This window comes from Buteo buteo, chromosome 26 (assembly GCF_964188355.1).
Source record: "Buteo buteo chromosome 26, bButBut1.hap1.1, whole genome shotgun sequence".
Lineage (NCBI taxonomy): Eukaryota > Metazoa > Chordata > Aves > Accipitriformes > Accipitridae > Buteo > Buteo buteo.
Genome location: NC_134196.1, coordinates 6,821,056 through 6,837,057, shown reverse-complemented (window position 1 = coordinate 6,837,057; position 16,002 = coordinate 6,821,056). Strand labels below are relative to the sequence as shown.

At 40.2% G+C, this 16,002-nt stretch overlaps 2 protein-coding genes across 12 annotated transcripts in view; one reads left to right on the top strand and one right to left on the bottom strand.

Moving 5' to 3' along the window:
- CEP290 (centrosomal protein 290) overlaps positions 1-1,285 on the bottom strand; it is a 55,372-nt gene extending 54,087 nt beyond the window's left edge. For 6 of the 7 annotated variants that reach the window (XR_012654521.1, XM_075058203.1, XM_075058204.1 and 3 more), the window contains exon 1: positions 1,148-1,285. The gene's annotated coding sequence lies outside the window, so the exon portion shown is untranslated. The remainder of the gene's footprint in view (positions 1-1,147) is intronic. The other variant, XM_075058205.1, reaches the window with a different exon arrangement.
- Positions 1,193-16,002, top strand: part of TMTC3 (transmembrane O-mannosyltransferase targeting cadherins 3) — a 34,688-nt gene continuing 19,878 nt past the window's right edge. The window contains exons 1-6 of one of the 5 annotated variants that reach the window (XM_075058211.1): positions 1,564-1,578; positions 8,587-8,649; positions 8,865-8,965; positions 9,805-9,918; positions 10,506-10,722; positions 12,347-12,565. In XM_075058211.1, the coding sequence (XP_074914312.1) occupies positions 10,534-10,722; positions 12,347-12,565 (408 nt within the window). In that variant the 5' untranslated portion in view covers positions 1,564-1,578; positions 8,587-8,649; positions 8,865-8,965; positions 9,805-9,918; positions 10,506-10,533. Of the gene's footprint in view, positions 1,310-1,497; positions 1,579-8,586; positions 8,650-8,864; positions 8,966-9,804; positions 9,919-10,505; positions 10,723-12,346; positions 12,566-16,002 lie in introns of those variants that run through there. The other 4 variants (XM_075058212.1, XM_075058213.1, XM_075058210.1 and 1 more) reach the window with 4 other exon arrangements.

Sequence of the window (16,002 nt, the reverse complement as noted above, 5' to 3'; positions counted from 1 at the left end):
TACCCAAAAGGAGAGATATCTGTACATAAAGAAAATAATCCAACTTCTTGGGAGACCAGCTGTAGTAAGATGCAGAGGGCACAACCTAAGCATATAGTATGTTCCACAGTATGTACATACTTAAGGACAATAAGAGAGAACTCATTTAATTGAAGAATTTTCCGTCATAAAGTTTAGCTGATCCCTTGCCCTCAACTAGAACCTGTGCTTTTAGTTGACAGACGATCTGTGTGGTGAAACACTGAGATCATGGCTCTACAAAAAGTGTGAAATAGATCTGCATTTGACATTAGTTATCACAAGATTTTCTTGACTTACTCAAGGACTCAAACATACATAAAACGGCCAGATGTTACAAAGTTCAGCAAGACGTTTTCAGATAGAAAAGGCGGTCTGGCAGGCACGTTCAAGTACTATCAGAACAACAATAATGTCCTGCGCTGTGTACAGGGAAGAAGCCATGTAGAGAGGCAGCTAAGCTACCATGATGACACCTTATCATCACAGTGAAATTAAGCATCAGTAGGAACAGCTGTTCATTTTCCATAAAGGCGTGTAGAACGTGCAGCACATCGTCACCCATACTTGAGCAAGAGCAAACACCAAGAAGCAGCACAGCCATGCGGGAGATGTGCTCTGCTAACTCTGTACCAGGACTAACCCGGCTTAAGCTACTTCAGATTTTCAAACTACATTACCCAGACTAGCTCTCATCCATCCACTAGCTCCACAGAGCGCTGGCTCTTAAAACCACAAAGCCCCAACCAAAAGAGGATCTTGCGCAGGGTTGCTATTTTCTTCCAATCTGTATAACCCAGCCCCGGGAACTATACAGTGACAGACCGCGATCCCTCCGGGAGACAATTCTGCCTCCTGACTCTGCTGAACTAATTAACAAACCGCCTTCTTTCGCGCCCGCCTTCACAGTGGGGCACGGCTGAGGCGGCAGGGCACCGGGTACCGACGCCGGTTCCCGGCCGCCCCCGCCTCTCACCCGCGGCCCTCCCGCACCACCGGAGCGGTCCCGGCCCGCCCGTCCACCGCGCTCCCCGGCGGATCGCGGGCCGCTCCGGCCGGCGGCAGCGCAGAGCGCAGCCATTTTGGCCCCCTTCCTCCTCAGAGCACCCTCCGCCGCCTCGGGCCTCACCGCTCGCCGGGGAGGGCGGCGGTGCCGGAGGCCGCTGCTAGGCGACGCCATCCAACTCTCCCGCCGGCTCCGCTCCCGGGGACCCGGATGCTCGTAAGGCGCGGGGAAAGCCAACGCTCCGCCGGCACGACGGGCCGCAGCCCGGGCGCTCCCAATCCCGAGGTATTGCACGGCGGTGCAGGAGAGGGGGGGTGGGCAGGACGCCCACCGATTCCCCTCAGGCCACCCGCCTCCCCGCCGCAAACGGCGGCGGACTGCGCCTCCCGGCGTGCCGCACGGCTCCCGGCCTGCCTCAGGGACCGCCGTCCCGGGGCGGGGGGCGGCTTCCCGGCGGCGGCTGGGCGGTGTTGGGCGCATGCGCAGTGTCTGGCGGAGCGAGGTGCGGGCGGCGGCGTCCGGTAGCGGGGAAGCCGCTTCCTCCGCGGCCTCAGGTAGGGCGGGCGGCGGCGGGCCGTTCCCTCACCGAGGGGGGTTTGGGGTGGGTGGGAGGCTTGGGTCCGCCCTAGCTGCTGCCCGCGGTGGTTCCCCGGGGCGGCGGGGGGTTCTCTCTCTCTCTCTCTTTCTTTCCGTGAGCCCTCCGCTGCGGCCTCGGTCCTTGCCCGCGCTTCCCCGCCGCTTGAGGGGGGGGCACGGGCCCGCGGCCTGGCTCCTCGGCCCGCTCCCTTCCTCGGGCTTCCCGCCGGCGGCCCACCCACCTCCAGGCCTGGCCTCACGTTTCCAGCTTCGCCCCAGGGCTGCGGGTAACCTCCAGCACCACCGGCTGAGGGGAGGGCTGCGGTACCGCCCGGGTAGGTTTGTGCTTCATGGGCGGGTGGGTGAGAGTGGGAGCCCCGGAGGTAGCGTGCGGAGCGGTAACAGGGAAAAGGAGGCGTCTGGAAACTGCTCGGAGCCATCGGGTACTGGTGGGCAGCGAGGAAGTCTGAGCGTTGGTAGTGGTCCGGTGGCCCCAAAAAGTTTGGGATCCTGTGTTTTGAGGTAAACGGGCGTGAACGCGGCTTTTCAAATAAAAAGGGAAACCCAGCAACCGATCGGGGTGTGTGCATACCTTCGTATTCATTCAATGGCTGTGGAGAGCTGAAGAGGATTTGGTTTTTCCTTAATGGAAAGAGAAAGGTGGTCATCATGTCACCTTTGGACTTCTGCCGTTTCCTGGATTATTCATTGTTTTCTTTTTCTTTGCTATCTCCTGATTAGTGTTGATATTTAATTGAGGCTGACAAGACGCAAGACGCTTGGCACTCCTTATAGTTACGCAACTTGTTCCAGTCGTGGCGTAACTCTTAATACTTGATTGAAAGCAAAGACTTTAATAAGTCAGCCAGAGATTGGTTAATTACATCTCTGTACTAGGTAGGAAAAGCAAACTGTGTGGTTAGGGAAGGAAAAGAGACCGGATTATATTTCATGAATGGGAGATGTTACTAAAAATAAAATTCATTATGGTCAAGTGTAAAATAATGATTTCTTAGCAGGAGCAGGTGATCCACAGAGACTGATGCTGCCTTGCTACAAGATGAGCTTTCAGGAAATGGATCCCCCTGTGATATAGAAAATAAAATAATCCATTGATGCTAGGATGTTTCGAATAATAACTCTTTTTTTTTTTAATCCTCTTCATCAGGTTAATGTTAACAAGCTGTTAAGGCCAGTATAGCTATTTAATGTGCTTTATTTAATGTGCTTCAGCGGTTTTTTGACTGACAGAATCAACAGAAAATACACCATTACATATACTGGTGTTGAAACCACATCTAGGTTATAATTGTGTAGTGCAGCTAGTAAAGAAGATTGATGCAGAACTAAAAGGGATTTTGAGGTGGGCATGAAAGCTTCCAAAAGTGAAAAAAAAGAGTGAAAAGAATGGAAGTATTAACCCCACACAAAATGAGAAAAGGTTTAAAATACAGAATGGCTTAGAGCAAATGAATTGGTTTTTCTTTTGTTCTGCATCACATCTAATCGCGTGACAACCTTTGTATAGGTGGATCTTCTTTTAATGGGAATACCTGCTTGTGGTTCTGGAACCAAAAAACATTTTAGCTCTGTAGTACACAGCTTGACCTACCCTGATAGAAGAGTTAGGCATCCATGTTAAAGCACAGTTTTGATAACACTATGCTGTTTCAAAGACCTAATACAAAAACTGCAATATGAAAGACCCAGTGGAATGTTATTAAAAATACCACAAGAAGTCATATACAGACCAAGCATGCTAAATAAGGACATGCATAGCAGAGTCTAAAGGCTGTCTTTTCAGCTTATGCCACCCATGTAGCTTTTGTTAGTTTATTCTGTGGAGTTAACAAACATGCAGTTTCTGCTGTTGTATTTCTAGAACACTGGGAGTGTTGATCAGAATTATTTTAGAGACACTATTTTTGCATCAGTGTCCTATGAGGAAACAAATCGTGTTTTATGTAGTTATTCTAAATATAAAAGGTATTATTTTGTTACTGTTTACATGTAGAAAAAAACAAAACAAAACCCTAAAGGTTTGACTTTGAAGTGTGACGTCCTGCTAATCATTTTAAACGATAAAATACCTTAAAATACAAACCATATCTCTGTGGTTTGTATTTCAACTGCTGTTGCGTCAGTTGCATTGAACAAAATGAAGCTAAACCACCACCTAAAACAGTATCTTCATCTCGCCTGTTTTTAAATTGTTTTATGTTTTAATCCTTGTTTATACCAGAGTACCCTAAAACGTCCCGAGTGTTAGTTCAGCTGCTTGCTTGCCAGCAAGCTCTTCACAGTCTTCCCCCGGGAAATCTTTCCTCTGGCCTGCAACACGTGTGCTGACTCCATGTCAGAGCTGCCATTCCTCATCTAGTTGATGCTTCAGAACTGTATGAAGAGAAGGCTGGGGGCCATTGCCTTGCTGGGGAATGAAGAGTACTTCAGTTTAGTCCCATTCCTCTTGATCCTGTAGTATTTGCAGAGGAAGGTTGCCACAATAAAACTTTTCTTGTTGTATTTATTCTGCTCTAGGATCTCAGCAAGATGAAATGGGAATCCAGACATGTTTTGCATTTTTCCTCCTCCCATCTTCCCAAATACTGCTTGCCTTCACCTATATGAGGTTCAAACCCAATCATTAAATCTCAGCTGTGCATCTAAGTTGTTTCATACTGGAGCTGTATGTTGGAGTGACATTTTTAGGAGAAGATAAATTTAAAGGCTGTGTTGGAAGGGAACAACAGAAACAAAATGATGATCTCTTTCTGTCATTGAACACTCGTATCAAGTCAGCAGAAACAATATTCAATTTTGCCAAAAATAAAACTACAGAAAGTGTAGCAGGTAGGCAAGACAAATTAGGACATTAGCAGAGCCTCAGAAGCTGAATTAAAACGCCATTTTTAAATGATTATACTGCTGGGTTTAGTAACCCATTGTGTATATCTCTGCTGATATTCGTCAATTCAGCCACCAGGTCTTAGATGAACTTGTTGCTCACCTGTTTAAAAATAAATCTAGGAGTGGTTTTAACAGTTCTCTGTTTTCTTCCACCTTTGATAATTTGATGGGTTTCTGTATGAACTGTAAGTACGTTTTAAACAGTTCAGGACCTTAAATGGTTATCAAAGTATATGTCTCCAGAGTAAATGAGATGCATGACTATTTTTTGGCAGCTCCTTTGTGTATGTCCATCTCTCCACTGGCTTTAGAACTCCAAACAGGAGAGTGGGAAGCCCGCATTTTATGATTAGGTATGTGCATAAATGCTCATTAGTTTGTTTTCAAAGCTTTTCAGGAAACTGCCTGATCCATATGCAAATTGCCTGGTTTTTGTTTCCAGTAGCCTAATTAATATAACACAAAATTAAGTTCCTTGAGATTTACATAATAATTATGCTTCACATTGCACACTCAAAGCACTGTTCATCAAAGTGACTCTATGGAGTTGCAGACTGTTGCTTCACTGATGCTTACATCGTCATCTTCAGAGAACAGCTGCAGTTTGATTATGGTTGAAAATGCTAACATCTTGGTATGACTGAAAAGTGTCAGGTATATTTTTAATATCTACGAATATTTAATAAAGTGTGAATGAAAATATTCTCCAAATATGAGATACAAAAAAAATAAATCAATCTTTAGAATGTAGTAACTAATAGTCTGTTATGGACAGTGAATAAGGTGAATTTTTAAAAAAGTTTCCTGACAGCTTGACATCAATAAAATGTCAATTATGCTGAGTATTTTCAGGAGTAGTAAGAGGTTGCGTACAAAAGCTGGAACAGGTTGAAACTTTGCAATTGTGACATCTGTTTGAGGTGAGCTTTAATGATCATGTTTGTTCCTTTCAGTTTCTGTGGAAATCCTGAGCAGGATTAAGTAGATTGTACAAGCTTTTTCCCATATGGAAGTGCCATCGTTCTCAAATTCTCTATTACTGCCACTACCCATGTCTTTTTTCCTAAAGAAGAAAAAGGTGACTTGCATAGAACATTTTCTTTGAAGTAGGATTGATTGGAACAGAAGTTGTTATTAATGCCCTTCAGGGTGTAAAAGTGCCATTACCCAGTAGAAGAAAAATTTTAACTGTTATGTTCAAGTTTCTAAAGTTAGGTAGTAAGATGTGTCTAATCAATGCAAACATATTTGCTCCTGCAAGGGTTTGTTGTTGATATAAGGGAGCAGATAGCATGTTTATTCGGTGATAGCTAATTATGGAGTGCTAATTAGCTGTTGCATATCTAGGGATTGCAGCTGTATTCCTGCCTAAATATGTACTTCCTAAATTTTCCTAAATTCATGTGGGCAGAAAATGGGTTCCACACTCCCAAATCTCCCAACTGAGGATACTCTTAGAATATCATTATGCATTTTTCATTTATGTTGAATTTTTTTGTGCAGACTATTATATTTTGCAGTATACTGTGCTAAACCATCCATAGTGTCATGGATTTGGTAGTGATTGTAGAGAAATATTTTGTTTTCCTACTTTTCTAAAAGTTTTTGGTGTTTGGTTGGTTTGGGTTGGTTTGGATTTTTGTGGGTTTTTTGTTATGTGTTACTCTTTTCTGTAGTTCTTGAAGTAGAAGACTGGATGAACTGGTAGAGGGTTCTCAAGAAGTTGGAAAAGGAAAATGACATGGCTTACAAGCCAAACCTGCTTGAGAGCTCTGGTTCTTGTCTGTCCTTTCCACTTAATGTCTCTGTACGCGCATGAAAACAGTACAGTGCAAAATGCAGATTTCTGTGCCAAACACCTTTAGAAAATTAGACTAACAATCAGGTGTTTTGCACAGCTTGGGCATTCTGGTTTTCCACAATCAGGTCTCATGATCGTGCAGTTTCTCACAAGGCTTATCTTGCTGCTTATTGTTTTCAGCTGTATATTTTTCATGACATGGTCAGATATTGTTGTAAATTAAAACATCCAACAGAAATCTTGGTAATAAAGTATGTGTCTGTCCTGATTTCATCCAGTCAAATGGGGGCTCTGTGCCTGTTCATAGACCACAAACTGGCAGTCGTACAGCCCAAGGGGTGGTTAAGGTATCTGATGGGCAGTATGGCAAGCTGTGAAGGTAACAGGTAGGTGAGATGAAAAAATAACTTGAGGGACAGCCAATCTGTTTACATGTGTTGGAGCAGCCAGTGATGTGGTTCTCCACTACAGCAAGCCAGTATTAACAAACAAGTTGTTAGGCAGCATTTTACGGGTATTTATCAATACATCCATCACTGGGAGTGGTGAAATACTGGCACTTGCAAGACCATACTTGGGTTGGTAGCAAATTTCAACATGTCAGTTGGGCAAGAAGGGGAATGTATCCACTCACTTGAGGACCCCAGTCACACCAAGGCTTCAGCAGTCTCTTGCACATCTGTGATCTATGAGGTTCTCAGTCTTGCATACTCCTTATATGGCTTCTTACTTTCCAACATCAAACTGGTAACAGATAGTTGGCGTGAAAAGAGTGTTGGCTGCCAAATAGCAATTGTTGTTTTCCACTGAGATTAATGGCAGACATACTTTCGCCTGGCTTACCAAGTACAGATGAGGTTTTATAAGCCTCCCTCAGTTTTAGTCTTGCATTTTCAACATGTTGATGGTCATTGCAGGTTTGAAGCTTGGAGTTTGGTTGTGGACCCAGCTGTAGTAGCAAATACGAATTAGTAGTTCTGATGGTTAGCCTTCCTCGAAATCTGCCTTGTTATGCTAACATAAAGGACTGGAAAAACATCTCTTCCATATTTATGCTTTAATTCAGCAAGAACATTAAACTACCCTGTTACTGGACCAGGTGGAAAAAGTAATTTTCTAACTTCATGTATCTCTACAGTAAATTTTAGGAAAATAAGACCTTGGAATGCCAGAATGCCAGTCAGAAGTAGTAAAGCATCCGTGCTACAGTTTTGTGCGATCTACAGATTGTATGTGGCCTTGCATTTCCCATTTTTCTCTTTCTGCTTGCCCTGGAAGCAGATTGCTGGAAAATCGGGGCTCTTCAGATATCCATTATGCCTGTCTGTTGCCAAGACCTCCTAGTGCTTTTGCAATTTGATGTGTGCAACAACAAAAATTTGATGTGTGATGCACTTGAGGTTACCAAGCTTGGCAGAGTTCAAGCAGCATGTTCTGTGACTTGCCACTAAAACCAGAACAATGCATTGTTGCATATGTTCATTCCTTACAGTAAATTTAGTAAGCTGTTCAGAATTGCGTGGAGTGTCTGTGGCTCAAATGTTTGGCTTGAAAGACCAAATTATAGCCATATATTTGCATGTATTTGCAATCATGTCTGTGGTTGAAATGTGCATGTAAAGGAGAGGGCAAATTTCAAATTAAAAAATTGTGATGTTAAAAGTGAATTTTTTCTGGAGTTCTTAAACAGTGTTCTCTGATGGTGGGCTAGCCACTTAAACCTGACTTTGGATGTAGCTAAAAATCTTAATTTATTTCTTTATGCCTATGAGTTCCCTTTCATTCAAATTAAAGCAGTATTTTCCCTACAGTTGGCATGTAATGTAGCTCTGTCAGGGAACAGCATGGTCACTAGTGGTGTAAAGTTAGAGTTCTGAGTGGAAGAAATACTAGAAATTCAGAGCAAAAAGAAAGGCTTGTGAAAGCATCAGAGTTGCCTTAGGATTAAGCGATAAGTAGAGTAGCTGTCTTGACATATATTCTGTGTAGGGAAAAGAAAAGTAAAAACCTACAAAAAGTATTTGAGGAGCTAGCAATTAAGGTTGGTTAAGTTTTTCCTTTTGATAGGAAGCTATACTTAGGAATCTATCCTTTTTTTTCCTAATCTTTCCTTTTTTTTCCTAACTTCCTAAACAGCAGTAGCTGTTTCTGAAATAGGGTTGTTAAAGAATTACCTCAGAATTACTCCTTGTTATGTAAAGCAGTATCTGCAAGGGCTTGCTGCTTCAACCAATGCAATAACCTGTTGCAAACAACGAGTTTCAAACTTTGTTTCTAGCAGGGTGAGGAACAGCAGTTTCTTCTTCTCCACATTCTTTGGGGGCAGAACTAAAAAACTTTGGTGAGTTGAAGTTCAAAAGTGGGCTGTCTTTTCATGTACTCCTGCAGTATGCTTTATTTTCTTTTTAAATAAGATTTCTCTGGCTTCCAAGAAGACCATAAATGTGTTCAGACTTAACCTTGGCTTAGTGTTTTAAAGTACTGTGATCCAGCCTGGCAAACAGATGTAGCAGCACCCTTTAACATTGTGGGTTTTTTCTTTTTTTTATTACAAAGGTTGTGGCAGCTTTGAAAAAAGGCTCTTCCTTGGTAGAAGTAACACCAATAGCCAGTGCTCCAAGTAATACAAAAGAAGAAAACACCTTCACTGCCATTATGTGAGTAGCACTGAATGGATTGGTTTGATTCCTTTTAAATGATCTTTGTCCTGGTTTTTAGTTTAATTGCACCTGCATCCTGTTGCACATGCATTCCTTCCTGCACCACTGCTCCTTTACCACTAGTTGTGATAGGCGATTGTCATGCTCTCAGGCCCAGGCTGCAAACCACAGCTGAGATTACCTATCTGAATGAGGTATCTCTGTGACCTCTTTTTAGAAGATAGTATACTTAAACCTGAACACAATTAAAAAAACCCCAACAAACCAAAGCAAAAAAAAAATCACTAGCTTTTCAGGGTTTAGGACAACAAAAGAGACTATAGCTTCCAAATAACTCATCAGCTTTGATGTGTGAGCCCTGATAGACATAAGGCTGGTGTTTTTACATATTTATGGGTCCACATTATCCGGCTGATATTAGCTGTTCTGTGCCCTTACAAATATTACCCCTTTCTGTTTTGGGGAAAATGCTATATATTTTTGTTCAGTCATCTCTCCTCCTTCACAAAACTAAGTCAGCGTTCAACTGTCTGTACCTTTCCACCAATATCTTCGATCCCAACAATTGCCAGTAATACATGCTGTGTCATCCAGTGGTCAAAAAGAATGCCTTTGACCTGTAGTTACCTTCTTACTCTTCCAAGGGAGGACAGTGTTTTCAAACAACCCGATACATAGTAATTTCACCTTTTGATCAGGTCACCCATGTATTTTTTAAATAATCATAAAGCTGCTGCTTAATAATGTCTAGGGCTTAGGAAGTTTATGCAAGACAAGAGAAAATAACATGATGAAGTTCATTTTTAGTGTATTTTTTGCATGCTATTTTTCTTTAGACAGGACTTTCATGAATATTCAGTGACATTGGAGTAATTGGCAGAGTTGAGAAAAAGAATACTTTTCATGAACTTCTATGAAGAATGCAAATGAACAAAGTGTGAGCTTCAATGGTAAGTTTAACTTACTATTATTACTAATGTCCTTCTTCACCTGTTCTTGAACACCTGTATTTATGAAGTTCTTCATTTCCTGTTTGTTCTTCAGAATGTTTGAAATTTGTTTTTTTAATTGCTTTTGAAATATTTTGAGAAACACCTTTATCCTAAAAAACATGAGTAATTAACACACTCTCTGCCTTTTTGGTAACTTAGTATTCTGTGTCAGTATGTTAAACGACTCAGGGTTCTAGAGAACTTAATTTTCATAGTTTGCAGCATTCACTTGAACTGCATAGCTGTCTGCTAAAAACTACATCACAATTTATCATCAATCTTCTTTTTTTAGTAAAACATGAAATGTAGCAGTGTATCTAGCTCATATGAGGGCTTTTTAGGGGTGAGACTTTTTAATGAGTATTTCTTTTAAACACTAAGTTGTGTAAGATGGATGACGCTTTAGGAGAGCTTTCTATCTTACTGATTTTTAGATATGTAGTGTCATTAACTTCTAAAATACCAGATGTTGTAATTTGACTTTTATTTATCAAATTTAGTTTTTAATCATTAAAACTACTCAAGTTTCTGTCCATATATTTCAGCTTTTGTCCATGAAAACTCTTAGAGAAGATGGCTGATGTAAGCCTGAAGGAAGCAGCACTAATAGTTGGTGTGGTGGCAGCCTGCTACTGGAACAGTCTCTTTTGTGGCTTTGTTTTTGATGACGTTTCAGCGATTTTGGACAATAAAGACTTGCATCCTTCTACTCCATTAAAAAATCTGTTTCAAAATGACTTCTGGGGCACTCCAATGTCTGAGGTAAACTGTTTGTGAAATACTGAGACATTTAGGAAATGGAAAAAAACCTTGAAGGGAGTTCTTACACTTCTTTTCCCTAATGTGGTTTTAACAGAATAGTTTGCTTCTGATGGAATTTGGTGGTCGTAGTGTTTTGCACTATAAGATCACAAACAGCTGTTGCTTATATTCTTTCCCTTTGTTCAAAAAAAGAACTTGAAAAAAAATGAAGTCATGTATCACGCTTCAAGATGCTGTGTGTTACCTAATTCCATTATTGAAATTGGTCAACTGACCATTTTGCCTTCTCCTCCTGCAAAAGCTAGACATCAACATACAAGGGTATTTACTTCTAATTGCAGTCTGGAAGGAAAGATAACACTCTTAAGCAACAAAGCTAGGAGATAGAGAATGGGTATTGAATCCATTACATTTATTTGAATGAGTATGTTTATGTGAATTCAGAGGTTTTGGTTTGTAGCCCATGTAGAGTGGCTGTGTTTTTATCTGAAAAGCTGCATTGGCATTAAAATTGTTGATAAACATTGTTAAATGGCAATGGCTAAGGATTTACATATAATTTAGAAAGAAATGGTGCCATTTCTGAGCAAATGAATAAAAATTCTCTGACAGTCATAGGTTTTTTGCCTATCAAAGCATTCTGCCTTGTAAACTTCTCTTATGTCTGTAACATACAGGATTAGTTCCTTGTGAGATACTAATTGCTAGCTCTACAAATAGACTTTAGTACATAATTTTCATGTAATACTGTAATGAAAGCTTCTAGACTCTTTCAGATGCCATCTAGTCCTGTAGTCATTGAGAGTAAGTGGTTTCCTAAACTCCTCCAAGTAAAATTTTAAGTAGCATTTTTTAACGTTTTCAGTCCGAAAAAACCCTACCCATGTGGAGCAGGAGAAAGCCATCTCATTCAGTGTTGATTTTGCACTTAAAACTAACTGGAAGTCAGGTTAATTTTAATTAAATGCAGTCAGATTAATTTGATCATTCATGACTTTTAAAATATTTTTTCCTATATTGTGTTTTTGTCTGTCTGTATGTGCAATTTGGTTCCCTGTCCCACCTCCCCACCCCACCCCCAGTTTTTTCTTAGATTTACTTTCCTCAATATGTCGGTAAAACAAAGGAAGAATCAACAGGCTGTGGGTTGACATGCTTTTTGGAACAGGAAGATGGTGTTAATTGTAGTTTTCAAAAGGGTTTATGAATGGAGTAACTGGCAACATAGACATATTGACTGGTAGACATACTGAAAATGTGTAGATAATACATTTAGCTGAGCACACCAAAATTTATTTTATTTTATACTGATCTGAAACATGAAATGGCAGGGTTATCAAAATACTTGAATAATATATTAAAACTATATGGAAGTAGGAAAAATAGTCAGAAGTAACTTATCTGTTTAACATTTTAATCTTACATTGATTTTTCATTTAATTTACTAGATTTTTATTTATTTTTTTTTAGTATTACTGTTTTTCAGACAGGTCTTTATTTTAAAGGTAGATGCCGGAGAATAGAGGGGGGAATCATGTATGCATAGATTTTTAGAAAGATATTTTGGGGTAAAAGTCCCTTTGTAAGTTGGTGGTGGCTGATGTATTTATTTATTTTCTTGTAGGAGAGGAGTCATAAATCTTATCGTCCCCTTACAGTTCTTACGTTTCGCTTAAACTACTTGTTCAGCGAGTTAAATGCAGTTTCTTACCACTTCCTAAATCTGGTCTTTCATGTGGTGGTTTGTGTAGTCTTCCTCAAGGTCTGTAAGCTTTTTCTGGACAACAGGAGCAGCGTAGTTGCATCCTTGCTCTTTGCAGTGCACCCAATACATACTGAAGCGGTAGGTATAGCTGTGATGTGTTTCATTTGTTCAAGCTGTATTAATTAACCTTAGATTTAATGGGGTTTGTATCTGTTTGTGTATCGTAACTCCAAAAAGTATGTGATTTTCCTTGTACTTACTCTGTCCTTTGCAATAAGTGGTGGAGGTGACAAATTTTAATCCTGAGTTGTTTGGTATTCCTTGCAGCTACTGAAAAATAATTAAAGAAACATTAATTTAGTTATTTAATAACTTAGGTCTCTGCTATGAACGTTGGCTTTTATGATGATGGCTACTTTAGCTTAGATATTTGTGTTCTGTGATGATTCATCCAGTATCATATTTTGCAAATACTATGAATAACTCTTAATTTCCAGAATCGCTAAGCACTCCCATCCAGCTAGTCACCAAGTTTGTTCTGTCCACTTTCTTTTATGTCAATATCTTTACCTCATCAGGAGTTTTTCTAGCGTTGTTGCTATGCTACATCCAGCTTAGGGCCATTCTGTTTGAACCTTCCATTTTTTAACATACCCAATATAAGAAGGAGGAAATGCATTTCTCTCCTCGCATATTTACCTTTCCTTTGATTCTGAAGGAGTTTTTCACTGTTTTGAAAAGTGTTATTTATACAAGCTGTCTGATTATATACTTTACAATGGTGAACGAGGCTTGCGGTGTTGGGGAGTAAATGGAGTCTTGTGATTGCCATTCATTAGATTTGTTTCTGTCAGAAACACTGATAAAGCAGACTTGTGGAATTCTCTGCTGCTATTTCTGCACCACTTAGATTGGCTTTCCTAGATTTCCATTTCACAGGTGTTGCAAAGCCTGTTCTCAGTCTCTTTTTTCTTATAGTATTAGCTGATTTTCAAAACCAGAAAATGGTTAAACCTTTTTCTGTTTTGGAGGAGTTATCCCCACCTCACCCCCCTTTTTTTTGTGTGTGTTTGGGAGGGAATATGATGATTCTTTATCGTGTTTGACCTGTCAGATTCCGTGTGAGATAATAGTAACACAGTTGCTTTTAATACTATGCAATAGAGTTAGTAAAAAGTATCATACAAATCCTTAAAAACATTGCATAATGAAAGCTTGTTGTGTAAGACAATATATTACAAAGTTATGAAATACAGTTATGAAGCAATTTGGTAATAAGTGTGTAATCCCTAATATTGGCCACATGAGGGCACTTTAAGACTATGTGATTGGTAGAACTTGGTGCTGTACTTAAAGTACTTAAAGACTCTGAGATTGAAGTGCAATTGTAATTGAATTTCCCTGCTGTTGTACTTAGGTACTTAGTGAAGAATCCGTTAAGGGGTTTTCTTCCCCCTTCCCCCACCTTTTTCAATTTCAGCATTCTGCAACCAAGAAAGTATTCTTAGAGTTGGCATTTGAGACTTACACACATGTATAAAAGGCAAAAAAACTGGAAGTTTCCATACATGGAAAAGAGGAGGTAATAATGACCTGTATTTTAGAAATGGGGACTTGGGTGCCGATTAACTTACTCAGACTTTAGTGAAAACTCAAAAACAGAGCTCATTCCCAGTGTTTATATCATTTGATGGCACCTTTTGTATCTTGTATAATTGAAATGTATCTGATTTGAATTCCTTCAAATTAGTCTCCTGCTTATTACTCCTCTGCACAAGAGTTTGAAACAGCAGATGCAATTCGTAAGCATTTCAAACCTTTACCTATCTTATAATAAATGGATTTTTCCTGGAAAAGTTAGCAGAGCAGGACAAATAAAAAATAATTTTCTGCTTGACTTCAGAGAGAAGCTGGACTCTTGCGGTGGTAGTGGATCATTTTCTGAGGAAGAATTTTTGAGGAAATGGGTTGAATAACAGCATCATAGTTTCATTTGTCCTTGTCTTTAGAATTCCAGTTCAGTCTTTCTAGCTACTTTGCTACTGTTCTGGCCAGAGGCATGTTGACTGCCTTTACAGCTATGGGATGTGAACTAACCTTGTGAATGCTGGAATTTTCTCTCATAAGTCACCTTTATATCCAGAAATAGAATCTGTTTTGTTGGCAGGGGACTGTGGAGGCACACCAGCACACTTACTTTACTAATGATCTCTCTCAACTAATCTACAGACAAAGTTCTCTTGAATTTCTGTCATAATGTTGTACAATTTTGAAACCCAGACCAGGAATCCTTGAAACATCTTAAGACGTTTTGGAAGCAAACACCTGTATACTATCAAAAAATGTTAACACAAACTCTGAAACATGCTTTGTCAGTGCATGATTCAGTGAGTCCTTTGGTAAACGTGCAGTAGTCCCAGTGGAAGCACCAGAACATGATTTCAGATTCAGATTTGGATACTTTTCTTTACACTGTGACCTTGGATATTGAGTTACTTTCTCTTTTTATGCTGTGCTGGATCAATCATGCTTGACCAAGAATGTACCTAGCAATAAATACTTCCAGCTGGGTCCGGATGGCTGAAAGTCAGTTTTCAGCATCATCATAATTAAATGGTGAGCTATGAGGTTTCCTTAGCCAAATATGAGTGTCTACCTTGGGATAACATGCCATTTTTCAGCCAGCTTACTTGCAGAATTTTGGATGCAGAGGCATTACAGAAGAGGACAAATGAGGAAGAACGGCAGGCCTAAACGGTACTGTGGTCAGCACAGTGGCTACTGCAGTAACCATTAATATAGCGACGTGTCTTCCATCTCTGGTTCTTGGTTACACCTTAGTGTTTTTTGAAAACAGCTCCTGAAATGGAAATTAATCTGTATTTCATTGGGGATTCTGAAACAATCTTCTCCCTTATGGATTTTAGCACTTCTCTAAATTTTCATAAAATCCATTCCTCTCTGTCTTATTACCAAAGGGGGCACTACCTGCAATTTTAATATTGCCAACCAAATTATCATTCAGAAAATTGTCAGACCTGTAGTAAAGCTTGAGTAATTCTTTAACTCCATTGCACAGAGCTTGCCATCAATTTATTTGTAACTCTTGACTGCTCACCTAACAGCTGCCATAGCACTAGTCAAGAGAATGCTTCTTTCAGATTCAGATCTGTTCACTCAGCAAAGGTATGAACAAGAATAGCAATCATAGTTTTTATATGCCACTGTATGTAGGATGTGTATATACAATGGTCTGTGTCAGGCTTCACTTAAAGCTTCTATTGATGAAAGCTAGTTTCTTCCAAGTATTATGAAGAAAGCAGTTGTTATCATGCCCAAATTCTGCCTCAAATGCTATTTGTGGCTGGTGTTACTAAAGATAAAAAAAGGTACATCAGCCAAAGGTGGCCACCAGCCACCTGTATCATCCTGTTCTTGAATTCAGTACTGATTGAACTGAAAGCAGTCTTACTGTTCTTAGCCTTTTTTGCTTGGTTTACAGATCTTGTTTATGCATATCTTGATAGTATATCAGTCATGCACTATTCCAGTACTAGAATGGTCACTAGAAGAAT